The 20,324-nt window shown below is 47.5% G+C and overlaps 1 protein-coding gene across 1 annotated transcript; it reads left to right on the top strand.

Annotated features, from left to right (window-relative positions):
* The first annotated feature begins 4,386 nt into the window (after nt 1–4,386).
* On the top strand, nt 4,387–15,148 carry NDUFB8 (NADH:ubiquinone oxidoreductase subunit B8). Its single transcript, XM_079975521.1, has 5 exons — nt 4,387–4,545; nt 8,921–9,047; nt 11,740–11,839; nt 13,350–13,505; nt 14,991–15,148. The coding sequence occupies exons 1-5, from the start codon at nt 4,452–4,454 to the stop codon at nt 15,078–15,080; spliced, it is 567 nt and encodes a 188-aa protein (XP_079831647.1). The 5' UTR covers nt 4,387–4,451; the 3' UTR covers nt 15,081–15,148.
* Nucleotides 15,149–20,324: the final 5,176 nt, after the last annotated feature.

The following is a 20,324-nucleotide window of genomic DNA, read 5'->3' as shown; positions in this document are numbered from 1 at the left end:
TGCTGCTCGTCTTCATATACCTGATTGACTGTAACGAGGGAGAGATCCTCAAATGGAGTCTGCTCTTCGTCTTCCATTCTAGGGGAGAGGACCTCAAAGCGATTGTGTATTTCTAAACAATCAGAGCGAACCCTGGGCCTCCTACTTCTTTGAGTCACGTTTCTCCATATATCTGGCTCCTGTGTTGGTGAACTAGCCTCCTTCTCAGGGGAGTCCCCTGTCTCCTGTCCTCCTGCAGTCTGGACAAACTGATGCTGGTAGCTTCGAGAACAATGTCCAACCAACTTTGTAACCAGAGGTTCAACTGAATAGAATCTGAATCACATGCACCACAAGGCCTATACAGCCTCAACTTAAGATGGCTCCCTGGCCTGGCTTTGCACTGCAAAGTTTACAGCAGCACGTGCAACAAAATGGCGTCCAGCATTCAAAAACCCCCTCAGCTTGCATTAACTAGCCACACACACACAGCCTCCCCCCCCCACGAGATCTCCTTTCCTTTTCCCCCACCATATGCCCCCACTCCAGATAGACCTTTTCACTGGCAAGGGTGAGTGGCACGTTGATCCGATTCTGATCGGAGCACTCAGCACAGGTATGTTCAACTTCTGAGCCCCTCTGAGCCAAAGGCAGAAAGCCCAGCCAGCAGCCAAACGAAGCCTCAAGGAAAACCACTGTCACCTCTCCACTGGGAAGCGCTGAGCAAAGGTGAGTCCCCAGGGAATGCAGCCGATTTGATCAGCACAAGGCATGCAAACTCCACCCCCCAGTCGTTCTTAGACTTCTTATTGGGTGAGCAACACAGCCAAGCAACACAGTTGGAGCCTCAGTTGGCTGGCAGAGAGGGAGGGAGAGGAGCTGCTTCCTTTGAAATTTAAGGGACATAATTTAAGGGACATTTAAGGGACATCCATCAATAAGGGACAGCAGCGGGACATGGCGCTGGAATAAGGGACTGTCCCTTCAAATAAGGGACACTTGACAGCTATGGACCAGGGGGGAGCAAGGTGGCTCTGAAGTCCACTCTGGGAGCTCCCTCAGTCACACAGCCTTGTCAAGCCAGGTTAAGGTATCTTATGAGAACATGAAGCTCAACATTTGCGTTGCATATTTTATGTGCTTGCCCTTCTTGCAGTAAGCAACAGGCCTCCCTTTCTGGCTTGTGCCATCTCTTTATTTCTGCCTACCCCTTGCTAAAATATATTTCATTTACTCAGCCATGGTTAGAATAATATTGACTTTAAAAGTTGAAATGGCCATTGATGTAATATTTCTCTCCATGTGGCAAATTCTAGCAAAAGCTAATGAGAATTTACAGGGCAGAGTTTTATGGGATGGAGGGATCAATTCCAAATAAGATCAATTTTGCATCTCACCTCATTATGCAAATTGCCTTTTTTGGAATGGTATCAATATTATTAAAGTTAATATCCAAATCTAATTGTCTTGTCCTGGCAGAGCTGGGAAAATATAAACAGCTGAAACAGCATGCTTACTTTCAGATATATATATAATATTAGCATGACTGATGCATTATCTTGCATAAGATCAATATTAACATTAATGAAGCCTACGTTTTACTTCATTACATAAACTCTGGCATACTAGTTCTCATTTTTTCTCCCGTTATTCACATCAGACATAATGGGGAATGTCTCTGTAACGATCTCTATTATAAACCTCTGCAGATCAAAACCCATTCCAGATTATTTATCATTAAACCCATTTGCTCTAATGACAACATTAGTTATAAACATACTAATTTAATGAAGACAGTGATAAACCAGGTATACCTACATCTAACTGCTGTTTATTCTCAACACGAATGTGTTGCTTGCTTGCTCTTTCTGTTTCTTCTGCCTTTTTTCTTATTTACAGAACCCTCCCCTGTGCAAGCAGACCTGGAAGACATGCTGCTGCTGGGAACTTTACATTGGCATATTACAGTATCAGGAGGAATATTATGGCTTAACTTTGCATCAGTGTAACCCCACTACCAGAGCAACCTCAACCGTGTGTAGTGATAGGTGGAATCAGAGATGTGTCATGGGAGAAGTACAACCTAGTCAGCAAAACAGTGTAATTTTACCCCGGGCAGAAGAGGTGGTGTATATGTTAACTGTTATGTACTAAAGTTCTCACCCTGGGCCAGTAGGGGGATACTGTAGTTTTCACTCAGGTCCACATATGCAAATAAGGGATTGAAAGTGACATTCAGTGATTGGATAATTACAGAAAATGGTTACTGTTGCGTTCTAGTGGAGCTCTATATAAGCAGGCTGGCTGAACCCTTCAGTTCTGTTCTGTTCTGGCCTGTGAATAAACAAGAGTTGTTTGAAGAATCGCTGTGTCGTCTGATATGTTCACCCACAACTTAACATTAACACTCATGTTGAACTCAGCAGACCACCATAAAATACTTCTCCCATCTCCTTCCACCCTGCCTGCGCAACCCCCGTGGATTCTGACTATGTAGCCAGTTACTGCATATCATCATCATCATCATCATCAAGGGGACACGGGTGGTGCTGTGGGTTAAACCACAGAGCCTAGGGCTTGCCGATAAGATGTTTGCATGTATTGCTGCACTGTAGTTATTACGAGGATCTACGCCTGACCTTTATTGCCCCAGTTCTACAAAAGCTTAAAAATGAACCAGAACTCCAATGTATGAGAGCCTTGGTAGAAGATAAGGTTCCTGAAATCACGATCAATGTTGCTAAATTCTGTGTAGCCGCTATTAGGCGCAGGAAACAAGAGCTTTCCAATGTCAACATGCAGGCGAAGGCAAATACCTAATTTTATTCATGCTGTCTAATTTTAAATTGCTGTTATGGCCTAATCTGTATTGAAATTGTCCTTTGTTTTTTTCCGGTGTTATGCTTCGCTGACTAGCTGTACGAGTTAATCTGGTCTGTGACCGTTTAATAAAATTTGATTTGATTTGAAGGTTGGTGGTTCGAATCCCCATGACGGGGTGAGCTCCCGTTGCTCTGTCCCTGCTCCTGCCAACCTAGCAGTTCGAAAGCACGTCAAAGTGCAAGTAGATAAATAGGTACCACTCCGGCGGGAAGGTAAACGGCGTTTCCGTGCGCTGCTCTGGTTCGCCAGAAGTGGCTTAGTCATGCTGGCCACATGACCTGGAAAAACTGTTTGCGGACAAACGCCGGGTCCCTCGGCCTATAGAGCAAGATGAGCGCTGCAATCCCAGAGTCGTCCACGACTGGACCTAACAGTCAGGGCTCCCTTAACCTATTATCATCATCATTATTATTTCAATTTGTATACCCACCCTTTATCAAAAGGGGCCGTGAGCTTATCTGGGAGTAAGCCATGTGGACTTACTCTCGAGTAGATAAGCTCAGGCTCCACAGGAGCCATGCTATAAAATAAATAGCAACGAAACAGCCATGAGGTTTGTTTAAACAAGAAAATAACAGGTTTGGAATTGGAGTAACAGGTTTAGAATTGCTCAAGAAAGATGTTAAATTATTTTTGTATGCCACAACTGCTGCTTGTATTTTGTTAGCTAAAAAGTGGAAAACCCAAGAATTACCAACGTTAGCTAAAAAGTGGAAAACCCAAGAATTAACAACGACAGAAGAATGGCAGATGAAGATGATGGATTTTTCGGAGCTAGCCGACCTAACTGGAAGAGTCCGCGACCAGAAGGAGTAATATCAAGAAGATTGGATTAAATTTAATGATTACTTAAATATGTTAAGTTAAATTAACTGAAAACAGCTTGCAGATACTCAATTGGTTTAGGATTTTATTTAAGTTAAGTGATGAATTAATATGTTTTAATTTCATAATGTGAAGATCTAAGGATTTAATGTTTAAGTTAAATTTTATAAGGACTGTGATTTGGAAAACTGTTAAAAGGATATGCAATGAAATTCAACCAAGGGGAAGCGAGGAAGTCACTGAACAATGTTAACAAGTGTAATTTTTAATAAGGCTACGATTTATGTTTGTTTGTTTTATGTGTTTGTTTGTTTACAATGTTGTGAAAACCAGTAAAAAAAATTAAATAAAACGCGACAATTAAATTAAACGTTTCACTTTCAATTGAGGGAGAGCACGAAGGCCCCGTCGCCCCGTCTCTCGCTTGAGGGGTGGGCAAGAGACCACAGAAGCAACTGGCCCTTAGCCGCGCGTGCGCTGTAAATCGACCCACTGTTTCCCGTGAGGGAAGAGGCCGCTTCCGCCCGGCGGGAGGCGGTGACGGCGACGGCACGCGGAGGCATGGCGTCAAAAGCAAGCGCGGGGCTTAGGTCCTGCGACGCAAAGGCTGGGGATGATGGGAGCTGTAGTCCAAACGACAAGGCCGGCATTTCATGCGTCTATGATGTGCGTGACGGAGCGCGCCGCGCGCCTCCGCCCCCCCTTAGCCCCGCCCCTTTCTGCCGCCAAAGGCCAGAGTCCCTTTCGGCGCTTGAAGGGCCGCCATGGCGTTCGGCGGCGCCGCTGTCCGGCTGCGGCCTCTCCAGCTGCTGCGGCCGCTGGCGTGGAAGGCGGCGGCTCCGAGCGGCGCCCGTGCCGGTCCGTGAGTTGCTGCTGCTGCCGCCGCCGCCTCCGCCGCTTCCCATGGGGTGGTGCAGAGAGGGGAGGTGGGGAGGTGACCTTCCCCTCAGGCAGGCGGGTTGTGGGGGTCAACATCCCTTGGGGGGGGGGGGTCACTGCCCCACAGGTGGGGGTCACCTTTCCCTCAGGTGCGGGGCCACGTTCTCAAATGGAGGGGTCACCTTCCTTAAAGGTTCAGTGACTGTCAGATGGGGGGGGGTCGCTTCTCCACAGGTAAGGGGGGTCACTACCCCAGGTGGGGAGATTAAAGGTAAAAGGTAAAGGTACCCCTGCCCGTACGGGCCAGTCTTGACAGACTCTGGGGTTGTGCGCCCATCTCACTTAAGAGGCCAGGGGCCAGCGCTGTCCGGAGACACTTCCGGGTCACGTGGCCAGCGTGACATCGCTGCTCTGGCGAGCCAGAGCCGCACACGGAAACGCCGTTTACCTTCCCGCTGGTAAGCGGTCCCTATTTATCTACTTGCACCCGGAGGTGCTTTCGAACTGCTAGGTTGGCAGGCGCTGGGACCGAGCCGCGGGAGCGCACCCCGCCGCAGGGATTCGAACCGCCGACCTTTCGATCGGCAAGTCCTAGGCGCTGAGGCTTTAACCCACAGCGCCACCTGCGTCCCTTCGTCACCATAGTCACTTTTAATTTGCATACCGCTGTTTTGTATTGCTATACACAAGGCAGCTTACAAGCTGAAGAGGCAACAAAATATGCAAGAAAGTTCACAAGTTCACACACCTTACAACGATCCAATACAAATAAGCCATAATTTAAAAATGACTTAAAATAAACATGTAAAATAAAGAATATTCAGTAATCCATCAGCCTGTAATACACAATAAAATTAAACTCTCAAAATATCAGCCAATAATGATTCAAGAGAAATTTACTCTCAACAGTTACAATAAACCATTACTAAATTATATCAATAAAAATAACAAGTCATAAAATACCACAATACATTAACTATGTAAAAAAGATTGACTTAAACAACAAGGTCACATAACTTTTGAAATTAGTAAAGGAATCCCCCCACTCCTTCCTTCCTTCCTTCCTTCCTTCCTTCCTTCCTTTCTTTCTTTCTCTCTCTCTCTCTCTCTCTCTCTCTCTCTCACACACACACACACACACACAGCCTTCGCAGTCACTTCTGCTATTCTTAAAGCTGTGGCCTGGGAGAGGCTTTTCTAGGGTACCTTCATAATAATAATAATAATAATAATTTATTATTTGTACCCCGCCCATCTGGCTGGGTTTCCCCAGCCACTCTGGGCGGCTTCCAACAGAGATGAAAAATACACTAAAATATCACATATTAAAAACTTCCCTGAACAGGGCTGCCTTCAGATGTTTTCTGAATGTCAGGTAGTTGTCCATCGCCTTGACATCCGATGGGAGGGCATTCCACAGGGCGGGCGCCACCACCGAGAAGGCCCTCTGCCTGGTTCCCTGCAACTTGGCCTCTCGCAGTGAGGGAACCGCCAGAAGGCCCTCGGAGCTGGACCTCAGTGTCCGGGCAGAACGATGGGGGAGGAGACGCTCCTTCAGATATACTGGACCGAGGCCATTTAGGGCTTTAAAGGTCAGCACCAACACTTTGAATTGTGCTCGGAAACGTACTGGGAGCCAATGCAGGTCTTTCAAGACCGGTGTGATATGGTCTCGGCGGCCGCTCCCAGTCACCAGTCTAGCTGCCGCATTCTGGATTAGTTGTAGTTTCCGGGTCACCTTCAAAGGTAGCCCCACGTAGAGTGCATTGCAGTAGTCCAAGCGGGAGATAACCAGAGCATGTACCACTCTGGCGAGACAGTCTGCAGGCAGATAGGGTCTCAGCCTACGTACCAGATGGAGCTGGTAAACAGCTGCCCTGGATACAGATTTGACCTGTGCCTCCATGGACAGCTGTGAGTCCAAAATGACTCCCAGGCTGCGCACCTGGTCCTTCAGGGGCACAGTTACCCCATTCAGGACCAGGGAATCCTCCACACCTGCCCGCCTCCTGTCCCCCAAAAACAGTACTTCTGTCTTGTCAGGATTCAACCTCAATCTGTTAGCCGCCATCCATCCTCCAACCGCTTCCAGACACTCACACAGGACCTTTACCGCCTTCACTGGTTCTGATTTAAAAGAGAGGTAGAGCTGGGTATCATCTGCATACTGATGAACACCCAGTCCAAACCTCCTGATGATCCCTCCCAGCGGCTGCATGTAGATGTTGAAAAGCATGGGGGAGAGGACAGAACCCTGAGGCACCCCACAAGTGAGAGCCCAGGGGTCTGAACACTCATCCCCCACCACCACTTTCTGAACACGGCCCAGGAGGAAGGAGCGGAACCACTGTATGACAGTGCCCCCAGCTCCCAGCCCCTCAAGACGGTCCAGAAGGATGTCATGGTCGATGGTATCAAACGCCGCTGAGAGATCCAGCAGAACTAGGAAACAGCTCTCACCTTTGTCCCTAGCCCGCCGGAGATCATCAACCAGTGCGACCAAGGCAGTTTCAGTCCCATGATGAGGCCTGAATCCCAACTGGAAGGGATCCAAATGGTCCGCTTCTTCCAGGCATGCCTGGAGTTGTTCAGCAACCACTCGCTCAATCACCTTGCCCAAGAATGGAAGGTTTGAGACTGGGCGATAATTGGCCATCGTGGCCGCATCTAGAGATGGTTTTTTAAGAAGTGGTTTAATAACCGCCTCTTTCAGCGGGTCTGGGAAGGCTCCCTCACAGAGGGAAGCATTCACCACCCCACGAAGCCCATCGCCCAGTCCTTCCCGGCTAGCTTTTATAAGCCAGGATGGGCAAGGATCCAGGAGACAGGTGGTTGGCTTCACTCGTCCAAGCAGCCTGTCCACATCCTCGGAGGTAACAGATTGGAATTGATCCCACACAACTTGACCAGACAGGACTCTAGCACTCTCCCGCCCCGGCCCTGCTCCCACGGTGGAGTCTACTTCTTCCCGAATCTGAGCGATTTTATCTGCAAAAAAATTTGCAAAATCATTGCAGGAGAACATGTGGCCCGTACTGGGCCCCGATGTTACAGGTGGTTCCGCTAAATTGTGAACCACCTGAAAGAGTCTCCTGCTGCTGTTTTCTGCAGATGCAATAGAGGCGGTGAAGAAAGTCTTCTTCGCCGTCGCTATCGCCACTTGGTAGGCTCGACGTTGAGCTCTAACCTGTGTCCGGTCAGATTCAGAATGGGTTATCCGCCACCGGCGCTCTAGCCGTCTCAACGATTGTTTCATTGCCCTCAGATCCGTGGAAAACCACGGGGCTCTCCGGGCTCCATGCAATCGGAGAGGGCGCTTCGGAGCCAAACAGTCAATAGCCCTGGTTAACTCCACATTCCAGCGGGCCACCAGGGAATCGGCTGAAAGGCTATCAACATGGGATAAAGCATCCCCTACCACTCTCTGGAAACCATTTGGATCCATTAAGTGGCGGGGGCGGACCATCCGAATCGGTCCCACCTCCCTGCAGAGGGGATGGGTCACAGAGAAGTCCAGTTGCACCAGGAAGTGGTCTGACCATGGCACTTCTTTCGTTTCACTTTTACTTAGTGTCAGATCACCAACATCCGTAGAGGTAAACACCAGGTCCAAGGCATGTCCGTGGCTATGGGTTGGGCCAGACTTATTCAGGGACAGCCCCATGGAGGCCATGCTTTCCACGAAGTCCCGAGCGGCCCCTTGTAAGGTCGTGTCGGAGGTTTCATGCCAAACCTCCACACCCCCACCCTTATTGATTAGACTCTTCTTGTCATTCTACCCCTCACCCCCTAGCTGCCGCTGCGCTTTATGCAGAATGTCGTGCTCTTTCTGCATAAAGGGCAGGGATTTGTGCTTCTGGATCTCTTTGCTTTAGCTCTCATTTTGAATGGCAGGTGGTGACTGAGGATGGAACCGCCTGTGATTCTAGACTACATGCAGGGCTGCTGGAAACACACCCATGTTGGGGTTGTTTCTGCAGATTTTCCTGTGTTATGTGAACTCGCTGTGTGTTCCCCTACACTTGCTCCACATCATTGATTGTCACAGAAGTAAGAAAAAAATGCAGGGACGTAACACTACTAGATCTGGCAAAAGTATTAGATTGTGAAGGGGGAAAACATTGTCATTTTCAGTGGCAACCCCACTTGTTTTGCCGTGAGGTGAGTGTGCTGCTGAACACAGCTGTACACTTATTTCCTTAACTGTGAATTCAAAGCTTCCTTTAATGCAGGCCTAAATGAATTCAGCTTTTTGTTCTACAGCACTGTACTGTTCCTGCTCTGAACAATCTATTCTTTGTAAGCTGCTATTTCCCCCTGTAGCCTTGGGCTTAACTTGCATTTCTTCCTCTAGCTTCGGACATGCCAAAAGACTTGCTGCCTGGGCCTTACCCCAAAACTCCGGAGGAACGGGCAGCTGCGGCAAAAAAGTACAACATGAGACTGGAGGACTATGAACCTTATCCAGATGATGGCATGGGGTGAGGTATACTTGACTCAAAGATTGGGTGATGTGGGGAGCTGGGATTGTGAAAAGCATATGCCTCTCCTGGTGTTGTTTGCAGACACTTGGGTAAAATAAACATAATATTCATGCTTCTTGACTCTTCTCTGCCTACCCCACCCCCAGCAATAATAGATTGTTTTCATGAAGTTCAGACAATGGGGATCCAACCACATAATCCTGGGAACCCCTTGGACTTTGCAAGGCCAGCCAAAAAGGAAGGGACAATTTTAAGCACATATTCGGGTCAATACTGTCTCTCTCAGCATGAGCCACATTAAGATATTTGTTCATCTTCCCATCAACTCAGTGACTTGGGTTATTAGTCCGGTTTTTACCAAGGAGTAATGAAAACTAGGGAAATGAACCTGCATTAGCAACATGAGGTCAGGGCAGTGCCTCAGGATTTTAAAATAGGGAAGATTCCTACCCTATCCAAACCCACTTGAGAATGTTAAAAGGTAAAGGGACCCCTGACAATTAAGTCCAGTCGCAAACAACTCTGGGGTTGTGGCCCTCGTCTCACTTTAAAGGCTGAGGGAGCCGGCGTTTGTCTGCTTCCGCAGACAGTGTTTCCAGGTCATGTGGCCAGCATGACTAAGCTGCTTCTGGCGAAACCAGAGCAGCACATGGAAACGCCGTTTACCTTCCCGCCGGAGAGGTACCTATTTATCTACTTGCACTGTGTGCCTTTGAACTGCTAGGTTGGCAGGAGCTGGGACCAAGCAACGGGAGCTCACCCTGTCGCAGGGATTCGAACCACCAACCTTTTGATCGGCAAGCCCAAGCGGCACAGTGGTTTAACCCACAGCGCCACTCACATCCCTGTGTTGAAAATGTTAGTAGTGTGGGTGGCGCAGTGGGTTAAACAACAGAGCCTAGGATTTGCCGATCAGAAGGTCGGCGGTTCGAATTCCCGCCACAGGGTGAGCTCCCGCTGCTCGGTCCCTCTTCTGCCAACCTAGCAGTTCGAAAGCATATCAAAGTGCAAGTAGATAAATAGGTACTGCTCTGGCGGGAAAATAAATGGCATTTCCGTGCACTGCTCTGGTTTGCCAGAAGCGGCTTAGTCATGCTGGCCACATGACCCGGAAGCTGTACGCCGTCTCCTTCGGCCAATAAAGCGAGATGAGCGCCACAACCCCAGAGTCAGGCACGACTGGACCTAATGGTCAGGGGTCCCTTTACCTTCAACTACTCCTTTAGAATTACAGTCTACACTGTGGGGAATCCATAACTGATAGGGGAGCTTAGATTTGAAGTGAAGGCAGGAATCCAAATGCAACAGGGGTTCTCAACTGGTTTGGGCCAGTGAATATAATTCATTGGGTAATTCTGAGCAAATCCTGGGGTGCCAGTTGCAAAATGGTTGCTCTGGGGGTGCGGGTGACAGAACACCAAATGTTTGCCATGTCTAGAAAGAGACAGGAATGCAAAATGATGTGGGCATCCCCTTTCCATCAACAGAAAAAAGGTACCTACGTCAACCACTTCTGCATTCACTCACAGAGCAGTTCTTTGCACACCTTCTGTGTTCAGAACGGAAGGGAGGGTTGATGTCCAATCATGGCATCCAATGAAATGTGGGCATGTTTAAGGGGACCTGTTCAGTGTAAGAGATGCTGAGCCAATACACACAAGCACTGAGCAGGAAGGGCAAATAGGCCCTCATGCATTGCTGATTTGGAGGGCAATATTTACAGAAACCTTTTTAACAGACTCCATAGATACCCAGGGGGTCAGGTTGGTGACTGCTGAAATACAACAACATTAAGTCTAAAGTTTTTAAATGTAAGTAAACAATTCCATGTTAATGTTGTCCTTCTGTAGAATGAAGCTCTTCAAGACTCATAATTGAGAAACATTGGCCTAATTCATGGAGGATCCTCTCCCTTAGTTCACATTTGTAATAATATTAAAGTGGCACTAGCTGCCACTGTGACATAAACTCCCTCTCTCTTCCCCTCCTTCCTGATTGGAATTTGGATCTTTTCTAACCCTGTGATACATATTTTTAATTAAATACACAACTCCGAATGGGTTTTGTTTCCATGACTTAGTGGTACAGTGGTGCCCCGCAAGACGAACGCCTCGCAAGACGGAAAACCCGCTAGACGAAAGGGTTTTCCGTTTTGGAGGCGCTTCGCAAAACGAATTTCCCTATGGGCTTGCTTCGCAAGACGAAAATGTCTTGCGAGTTCCTGCGGGTTTTTTCCCCTTTCCCCCCCCCTTTTCCTAAGCCGCTAAGCCGCTTATCAGCTGATCTGCTGATAAGCCGCTTAACAGCTGATGGCTAAAAGCCACTAAACCGCTAATAGCGCTAATCCGCTAAGCTGTCAATGGGCTTGCTTCGCAAGACGAAAAAACCGCTATACGAAGAGCCTCACGGAACGGATTAATTTCGTCTTGCGAGGCACCACTGTATATCACACTATATCCCGCAGAACCTGCAAACTAGGAAAACTGGGAAATGGTAAAACACAGGCAAATTGCTTTTTACAGAATGAAATGGCTGAATATTTTTTAATGCATAAACATAAGAGTACTCAGATCTTCATAGGATGCTTTACCTGCTTTCTCTTCCGCTCTTGTATTATTGTTCTTGTAAGCATTTTTCTGTTTGTCTAGTGCAATGGATTTATGGTGACTTCCTTATATACTTTTCATAGTTACGGTGACTATCCCAAGCTTCCTGACCGATCCCAGCATGAGAGAGATCCTTATTATCAATGGGACCATCCTGAGTTAAGGCGTAACTACGGCGAGACAGTAAGGATGATAGTTTTTTGTGTTCCATTTCTGTGATTTCAGTTTGCAGTCCATATTTGTCTGGGTTAGGGAGAGTATCACCGAGTTGAGACTTTTTACTGAATCACATTCTGATGCTTCCAAGCTCAAAAGATCTTTCTGTTCTTGAATTTACTTAGTGTACACACATTGACGCTTTAGAATCCAAGTTTTGAGTATGAAAATGATAATTGTATGTGTTTTAAAAATAGATTCTGACCTTGCAGAGATTTTGCTTTCTGATTGCAGTGTATGAAGTCACACAGTGTCATCAATACCTGTGGTGCTTTGCAATGTAACACAAACTAAACAGGTCCTTTTCCTAAGAACTTAGTCTAAACATGGATAGGGAGGGGACAGAAAGGTGCTGGTAATAAGGGGTAAGCAGGAGCAACTGACGCAGGTGGCGCTGTGGGTTAAAGCCTCAGCGCCTAGGGCTTGCCGATCGAAAGGTCGGCGGTTCGAATCCCTGCGGCGGGGTGCGCTCCCGCTGCTCGGTCCCAGCGCCTGCCAACCTAGCAGTTCGAAAGCACCTCCGGGTGCAAGTAGATAAATAGGGACCGCTTACCAGCGGGAAGGTAAACGGCGTTTCCGTGTGCGGCTCTGGCTGTGGCCAGAGCAGCGATGTCACGCTGGCCACGTGACCCGGAAGTGTCTCCGGACAGCGCTGGCCCCTGGCCTCTTAAGTGAGATGGGCGCACAACCCCAGAGTCTGTCAAGACTGGCCCGTACGGGCAGGGGTACCTTTACCTTTACCTTTAGGAGCAACTGAAGTTATAGGCGCATAGGATGTGTTTTCACCTGGAAACACAGCTTTAACAAGGGAGGGCAAATATTAGAGAGAGATCTTTATCAGTGGCTTGAAGATTAATCAGAGAAGGTGTATGCATTCAGGGGGATGATGTCACCTAGACATCATCCAGACGTCCTGCATTGCAGGGGGTTGAACTAGATGATCCTTGGGTCCCTTCCAGCTCTATGATTCTATGACGTAAACAGCATCAAGGATAAATGGATGGCTCTGTTTCAGGGAGCAGGAGGTCTCTAAGCAGATCAGGGCAACAGTTGGAGGAGTGAAGATCACAGGCGAGAGTATATTAAGATACAAAACAGAAAAAGTCATCATGGGATGATGTCTCATCACAGCAGAGTCCCTTATTTGCAGAAAAATCCAGTTTTTTTATGTTTTTTTGTGGGGGAAGCAAAACAAGTCTGGAAGGGGAGCATGCGAGGAAACTGGGTGTGTCCCCCTCCTGGTTTTTTTACTGGGTCTTCACAGCTAACTTTGTTTGCTTGTCACATCAGTTCAAGGGGAAGATTTATTCCTGCGATGTGAACTAGTTCACGTCTAAGCTTCCCCATAGACAACCACTGGTTCATAGTATAAGCAATGAACGTGTGTGAAGCCCTCTCTCATCTCCATAATGACCCCAAGATAACTCACAGGTGCTGTTGGCCGTATATAACCACGCCTCCCCTTTGTCTTGACCAGCTGCATTGGCATTTTGATATGTTCATCCGGAACCGGGTTGACACATCTCCCACTCTCGTGCCCCGGAACACAATGTTTAAGTACCTCTTCGGCTTCATTGGTTTCATGGTCACCATGTTTGTTCTTGGCGAGATATTTCCATCCTACCAGCCTGTGGTGAGTTACAAGTCAGCCTTTTTGAATACCAGTGTTAAGTTGTGGGTGAACATATCAGACTACACAGCGATTCTTCAACAGCTCTTGTTTATTCAGAGGCCAGAACAGAACTAACTGAAGGGCTCAGTCAGCCTGCTTATATAGAGCTCCAGTACAACGTTACTGTAGCAACTTTCTAAAACTATCCAATCACTGAACGTCACTTTCGCCCCTTCATTTGCATAAAAACCATCCAATCACTGAACGTCACTTTCGCCCCTTCATTTGCATAAAAACCATCCAATCACTGAACGTCACTTTCGCCCCTTCATTTGCATAAAAACCATCCAATCACTGAACGTCACTTTCGATCCGTCATTTGCATAACTATGTACAGTATCCCCCTGCTGGCCCAGGGTGAGAACTTCAGTACATAACACCCCTCCCCACCAAGAAAAGGCGTTAGTTACAATTGTAATTGTTTTCTTATATACAGCACTACACGTAATGGTTCATATAGGCACAAAAGCATATCGGTTACATTTCACATACTTCCACATACTTAGACCAACAGTGTTACATGTCCAACAACATAGTCCTTTAAATAGCCTTGAATAGCCTTTAAGAGAGGGTCTTGAATATCTGGACAACCACTTTCTGTCTTTTGTTAAAATATTTGGGGAACCTCAGGCTAGGGAGTCATCTGTGCTCCTCAGGACTCTCCCTAAGCCATTCCCCTCTCTCCAAGCCACACTTTCTGTTGCCCAGCTGGAATGTGTCATTGAACTGTGATCGTGCTTCTGGTTTGCCTGCATAGAAGAGGGGTGGGGTGTAAACCTTGTGAGTTTTTTATTATTATTATTATTATTATTATTATTATTATTATTATTATTAACTAAATTTGTATATCGCCCTACACCCACAGGTGTATTCCAGCATGTGGCTGGAATGTAATCTGCTGTAGCAAAGTCAGAGTTGCAGCCCTGGATGAATCCCCATAAAGAAATGGTGGCCCTGAAAACAAACTATCCTTGAACCCTGAACTTTGTCTACAAGGATGGGGTTCTTACTGCTCACAATACAGTGGTACCTCAGGTTAAGTACTTAATTCATTCCAGAGGTCCGTTCTTAACCTGAAACTGTTCTTAACCTGAAGCACCACTTTAGCTAATGGTGCCTCCACCTGCCGCCGTGCTGCCGGAGCCCGATTTCTGTTCTTATCCTGAAGCACTATTTCTGGGTTAGCGGAGTCTGTAACCTGAAGCGTATGTAACCTGAAGTACCACTGTAGATTGTTTGGCAGGTGATAATCATCTGTCTTAAGTGAGAAATGCAGGTGGCCATGTGAGCAAGTGAAAAGTGGGGGACATGGTCAGATTCAGCATGTGGGTTGGCAGGTATTTTGTTGCTTTGAAAGGGCTCACCCGGGCCTCTTGGTGTGAAGTTCTGTACTCTATAAACATGTAGTGTGATGAGTTAATTCTCGCTGTCTCCTGTTCTCTGCAGGGCCCAAAGCAATTTCCCTACGGCGATCTGCATGTGGCACGAGGGGGAGATCCCAGCGAAACACCTGTGGTGAAGCACTATGAGATATAAGAATGGCTGGAACTGCAACTCCTCTTTTACCCTCTCTGATCAGGATTATCTATAAAACAAACTGTACATCGTCTCAAGATCCTGGTGTGGTTTTTTTTTGAGGGGGGGTGGACACGACGGGAGGGCACAACCATGAAAGCCTCTATTTAGTTATTTCTGATTTGTATGAGTATGTTGTACAGTGGGCCGTGTGGATTTAGCATGCATCGCTCTAAAACCTAAAGAGAGTTCTTTTATGTGTAACCTTGTTTCCTTCAGAACCTTTTGCATCGTGTGAGAATCGGCACACAAAGTATGATCAATACAGCATGACTCAGAAATGTTGTAAAGTAAAAACAAAAGAGCTGTAATATTCTGACAAACATCCAGGTTATTCAGTTAAGTAGCACTGGGACCAGCTTATTTTTGAATGAGGGGCAAACAGTTAGCAAAAGAAAAGAAGCCAATCTCAGCTACTGTGTGGTTGGCTTGTCAGGCTAAGGCCTGGGTTCAAATGCCCATTCCGACATAATATTAACTCTTGCCAGTCACAGCCTGAGCTATGTGTCTGGGTTTTTGTGAAAGATGAGGGGGAGGTCAGTTATATATGCAGCTTTGAGCAGTGAGATGTAAATGTGATAATAGATAAAATAATCTGTCTTCTGTTTAAAAATCTATTTATCCATAGTAAGGAAACATTTATCATTATTATTATTTATTAAATTTGTATATTGCCCTATAACTTTGGGTCTCAGGGCGGGTCGCAAGATAAAATCAGAATATTAAAACTACTAAATACATAATCAAAACCAACCCAGTAACCTCCCCTCCACCACCACTTGTACAGCGCCAGCAAACAGTACCAAACTGCAGTGACGGAAAATCAGAAAAGGGGACTTCAAAAAGAAAGCATTTCCTTGCCTTCCATCAAAACCTAGCTATCAACTCGCAAGGAATTGTCACAGAAATCCATAGATCACAAGTTACTACCAAAAAATATCCCCTCAGGCCTGAAACAAGCAGAACCAAATGAGAAGTCTCACCATGTGTAAGAAATAAAAAACAAGTCAGCACCAGTAATAAAAACAAACAAACAGGGTATTGAAGAATAAATGAAGAAGTAGAGGAGGTACAGACAAGCCTTCAGCAAAGTTAACAGTGGATAAACCCTTGGAATGAGTGTGAGAATAGGGGCGTTGCATAAATAAAATACCTCTATCTTTTTTTATCACGGAGGCTATACAATGCAATACAATTGGGTGAAGGGAAATTCTAATTTTGTTTCTCTGGGTTACTTGACACCAAGCCAAAGAAAATGATCCTTCGCATAGTGGTACGTGTTCAGTCCAAGTGCATTTTAAAGATCACTTTATAAAGATGTCTCGCCCCAGCAGCATGAGCAGCTCAGTTCAACAACAAAGCTTGCTGTAATAACGAAACAGCATTCCACCAACACTGCTGCAGTGCTGCTTAACGACAACCTGGCGATGTAGTCCGATCCTTGATGCGAATGAGCACTTGGACTAAATTTAGCCACCGGCACATGCGGGGCGAGGGGGGGGCGGGGAGCAGCTGCAATGCCATGTGAGGGTCAGAGAGAATGCTCCCACTTCCCCCCTCCCCGTGTAATTATAAGGGGGAAGGGAGTGGAGGATACAGGACCTTGCCAGAAAAGGCAGTGACTGTTAAGACTGCAGAGGATCAGGCTGCTCAGATACAGATAGCACTGGGATCTTAACGCCTTCCTGAGAGTAAACACCAGTGGATACAATGGGACATACAAAGCATTTGTAGGCTGAGATGTACCATGAGAGGTGCAGAGGGAATCCGGGTGCAAGAAAGTGACAGAACGAGCAGAGTGGGAAGGTTGATGGGTCCAACTCATGGGTGCAACTCTCCTTTGCTTCCCAGCCAACTCAAGCAGTCGGTTACGAAGCCTCGTGCTCCATTGGCTTGCATGCAGACTGGTTGCACTTTTAAAAGTTCACAAACACAAAACCCGGTGTATTGATGCCAATTTGTTTATCAACCTGGGAATCGCCACGCAGGAGCACCCTGCAACATTTAGCGGCTGGCCCTGCTTGCCTTGTGCTCTGTTTCTGCTCTTCAGAGACAAGAACAGCTTCTTACGTTGCCAAGGCTGCAACAGTCGGACGTAAGAGAGAGGTAACCAGGGTAACCCCGATGTTTCCAGAAGTGCAAAAAAAGGGAGGTGGGAGGGGAAACTGTAAGAAGCACCCAGAACAGCCTGATGAATATGCTAGAGGGGCAGGGGGTATGAAAGCCAGTTGGTGGGAATGGAATAGAGTAGCTTGGGAAGAAAAATAAATGAAGAGACGCATAGATATAAAGTTGTTTAGTCGTGTCCGACTCTTCGTGACCCCATGGGACCAGAGCACGCCAGGCACTCCTGTCTTCCACTGCCTCCCGCAGTTTGGTCAAACTCATGCTGGTAGCTTCGAGAACACTGTCCAACAATCTCGTCCTCTGTCGTCCCCTTCTCCTTGTGCCCTCCATCTTTCCCAACATCAGGGTCTTTTCCAGGGAGTCTTCTCTTCTCATGAGGTGGCCAAAGTATTGGAGCCTCAGCTTCAGGATCGGTCCTTTCAGTGAGCACTCAGGGCTGATTTCCTTCAGAATGGATAGGTGTGATCTTGCAGTCAATGGGACTTTCAAGAGTCTCCAGATATAAAGTAAGGTAAAGGTAAAGGGACCCCTGACTGTTAGGTCCAGTTGTGGCCGACTCTGGGGTTGTGGTGCTTATCTCGCTTTATTGGCCGAGGGATCCGGCGTACAGCTTCCGGGTCATATGGCCAGCATGACTAAGCCACTTCTGGTGAACCAGAGCAGCGCATGGAAACACCGTTTACCTTCCTGCCGGAGCAGTACCTATTTATCTACTTGCACTTTGACGTGCTTTTGAACTGCTTGGTTGACAGGAGCCGGGACTGAGCAATGGGAGCTCACCCCATTGCAGGGATTCGAACCGCCGACCTTCTGATCGGCAAGCCCTAGGCTCTGTGGTTTGACCCACAGCACCACCCGCGTCCCAGATACAAAGTACAGGCAACCTATTTGTCACCACCCGGCAGGGCAGTAGACAAAATCCTGCAGTTCCTGCACTGCTAATAGCAGTCTGAGGACAGCTGTCTTTTGGACATTGGGAGTGTGTGTTTTTTGCATACACACACCCAAGCCACTCCTCCTGTCAGGTGTCGCTCCCTGGAAATATGCTCTTTTGAGCTGGGATCCACTCTTCTGCCAAGGGGCAGGGCAGCTTCCATCAAATTCTGCCCTTGTGCACTGTGGCTAACCCACCAGGAGCTACGCTACTGTTAGGAAAAGAAGCAGCAGCGAAGCCCTGACGCCCCAACTTTCTCCAGCTCGGTAGTGCTGGGAACTGGAGAAACAACACAGCTACACCTTCCCAGTCTTGGTGGTGCTGCCTGGAAAAGAAAATGGGGGTGGGAAATGCAACCACAAAGCTGTTTAGGACCAGCAAAGCTGCTGAGAACTTAAAACCGAGGGCTGCTGTGATGTGAGTGAAACAACAATTGCAATATCTCAATTTAGGTGAGCGCCGCAGCCACTGCGATAGTTTTATCCTGCTCCCAGTCCCTCCAAGTGTCCCTGTTTTCCAGGGACAGTCACAGATTTACGGAAGCCATCCAGGTTTCCGATCTGATCCTGGAATGTCCTGTTTTTCCTTAAAGGTAAAGGGTCCCCTGACCATTAGGTCCAGTCATGACCGACTGGGGTTGTGGCGCTCATCTCGCTTTATTGGCCGAGGGAGCCGGCGTACAGCTTCCGGGTCATGTGGCCAGCATGACTAAGCTGCTTCTGGCGAACCAAAGCAGCGCACGGAAACACCGTTTACCTTCCCGCTGGAGTGGTACCTATTTATCTACTTGCACTTTGATGTGCTTTCAAACTGCTAGGTGGGCAGAGCAGGGACCGGGCAACGGGAGCTCACCCCGTCACGGGGATTCGAACTGCCGACCTTCTGATCTGCAAGCCCTAGGCTCTGTGGTTTAACCCACAGCGCCACCCGTTTCCCTATTTTCATCAGAGAAATGTTGGAGGGCATGGAGTTATGTGACCCCACCGAGCCAAGGAGATAAGTAGCTATACAATCTTTAGAAGACATCTGAAGGTAGCCCTGTATAGGGAAGTTTTAAAATGTTTAATGGTGTATTATGTTTTTATAGATAACAGGAGCTGCCCAGAGTAGCTGCAACAACCCAATCAGATGGGTGGGGAATAATAATAATAAGAAGAATGGAATAGAATTTCTCTATTTTCATTGGTGAAGTGTTGGAAGTTATCATAGAATCATAGAGTTGGAAGGGACCACGAGGGTCATCGAGTCCAACCCCAGCAGTGCAGGAATCTTTCACCCAACAGTGGGTTTCAAACCCACAACCCTGAGATTAAGAGTCTCATGCTCTACGAACTGAGCTATTGCAGCTTATGACAAGAGAAGGTGCCAACTAACACGAGGGGTTGACTCTGCGCCAGCTACTTTGGGTAGTCCCAGCATGCCTTGCTTGCAAAGCCCTCTCTCCTAAGAGCACTCAGCCTTGCTCCTATATCCAAGTGGTGGCAACTTTGAGCGTGCCCTGTTTGCTGCGCTGTGCCATTCCCATGCAGCCAAACACACACACACACATATCCCCATCTTCACACAGAGCCAGCTGTGTGTGAGAGCATGTCACTTCCCTTCTAGAGGGCAAAATGCCTCGAGGAGAACATGGCGCCCGAAGCCTCGATTGCTGTGGGTACATTTGATGGCGGCAGAGGGGGCTCGATTGTTTAGCGGGATGGGGTTTGTAAAGGCACTTGCTTTGAGTATAATACTTGCACTAACTTCTATTGAGGGAACAGTGTGAGTCCCCGCAAAGTCCTTTCTCCAAGTGTCTTTGAAGCCAAGAACCCATTGAAAGGAAGAAAGCCCTGAAGAGGGGATTAGTTTGTTCAGCAGCTGTGAATTTCAGTGGGAGGTTGATGAACTCCAAAGTCTTTGTTTAATTTCTTCCCTCTTGTAAATGGCCCTGCTGGAGGGGAGAGACCCACAGGACTAAAACAAGGAAGAATCCGAGCAGCGGGGCGCTGTGTACCCGCCACAAGGACTTTTCCCAAACACTTTCGGGAAAAGGTGTTGTTGAAGAGAGCCAGTGGGGATTAGCATGTGAAATGGACTTTCCATTGACTCCGCCGTGGGGAGGGAGAAAGGCAGTTGGGTGTCTTGGTTATTGGACTTTTGTT

The sequence above is a fragment of the Podarcis cretensis genome, assembly GCF_951804945.1.
Source record: "Podarcis cretensis genome assembly, chromosome: 5".
Classification (NCBI taxonomy): Eukaryota; Metazoa; Chordata; class Lepidosauria; order Squamata; family Lacertidae; genus Podarcis; species Podarcis cretensis.
The sequence above is the reverse complement of the archived record's forward strand: the minus strand, read 5'-3'. Positions and strand labels throughout refer to the sequence as shown.

Bases quoted from the DNA above. Each gene is read 5' to 3' on its own strand.
- NDUFB8 (XM_079975521.1), top strand. From the start codon at position 4,452: ATGGCGTTCGGCGGCGCCGCTGTCCGGCTGCGGCCTCTCCAGCTGCTG. The intron at 4,546-8,920 runs GTCCGTGAGTTG...TTCTTCCTCTAG, and splicing joins TCCGAGCGGCGCCCGTGCCG to CTTCGGACATGCCAAAAGAC. The intron at 13,506-14,990 runs GTGAGTTACAAG...TGTTCTCTGCAG, and splicing joins TTCCATCCTACCAGCCTGTG to GGCCCAAAGCAATTTCCCTA.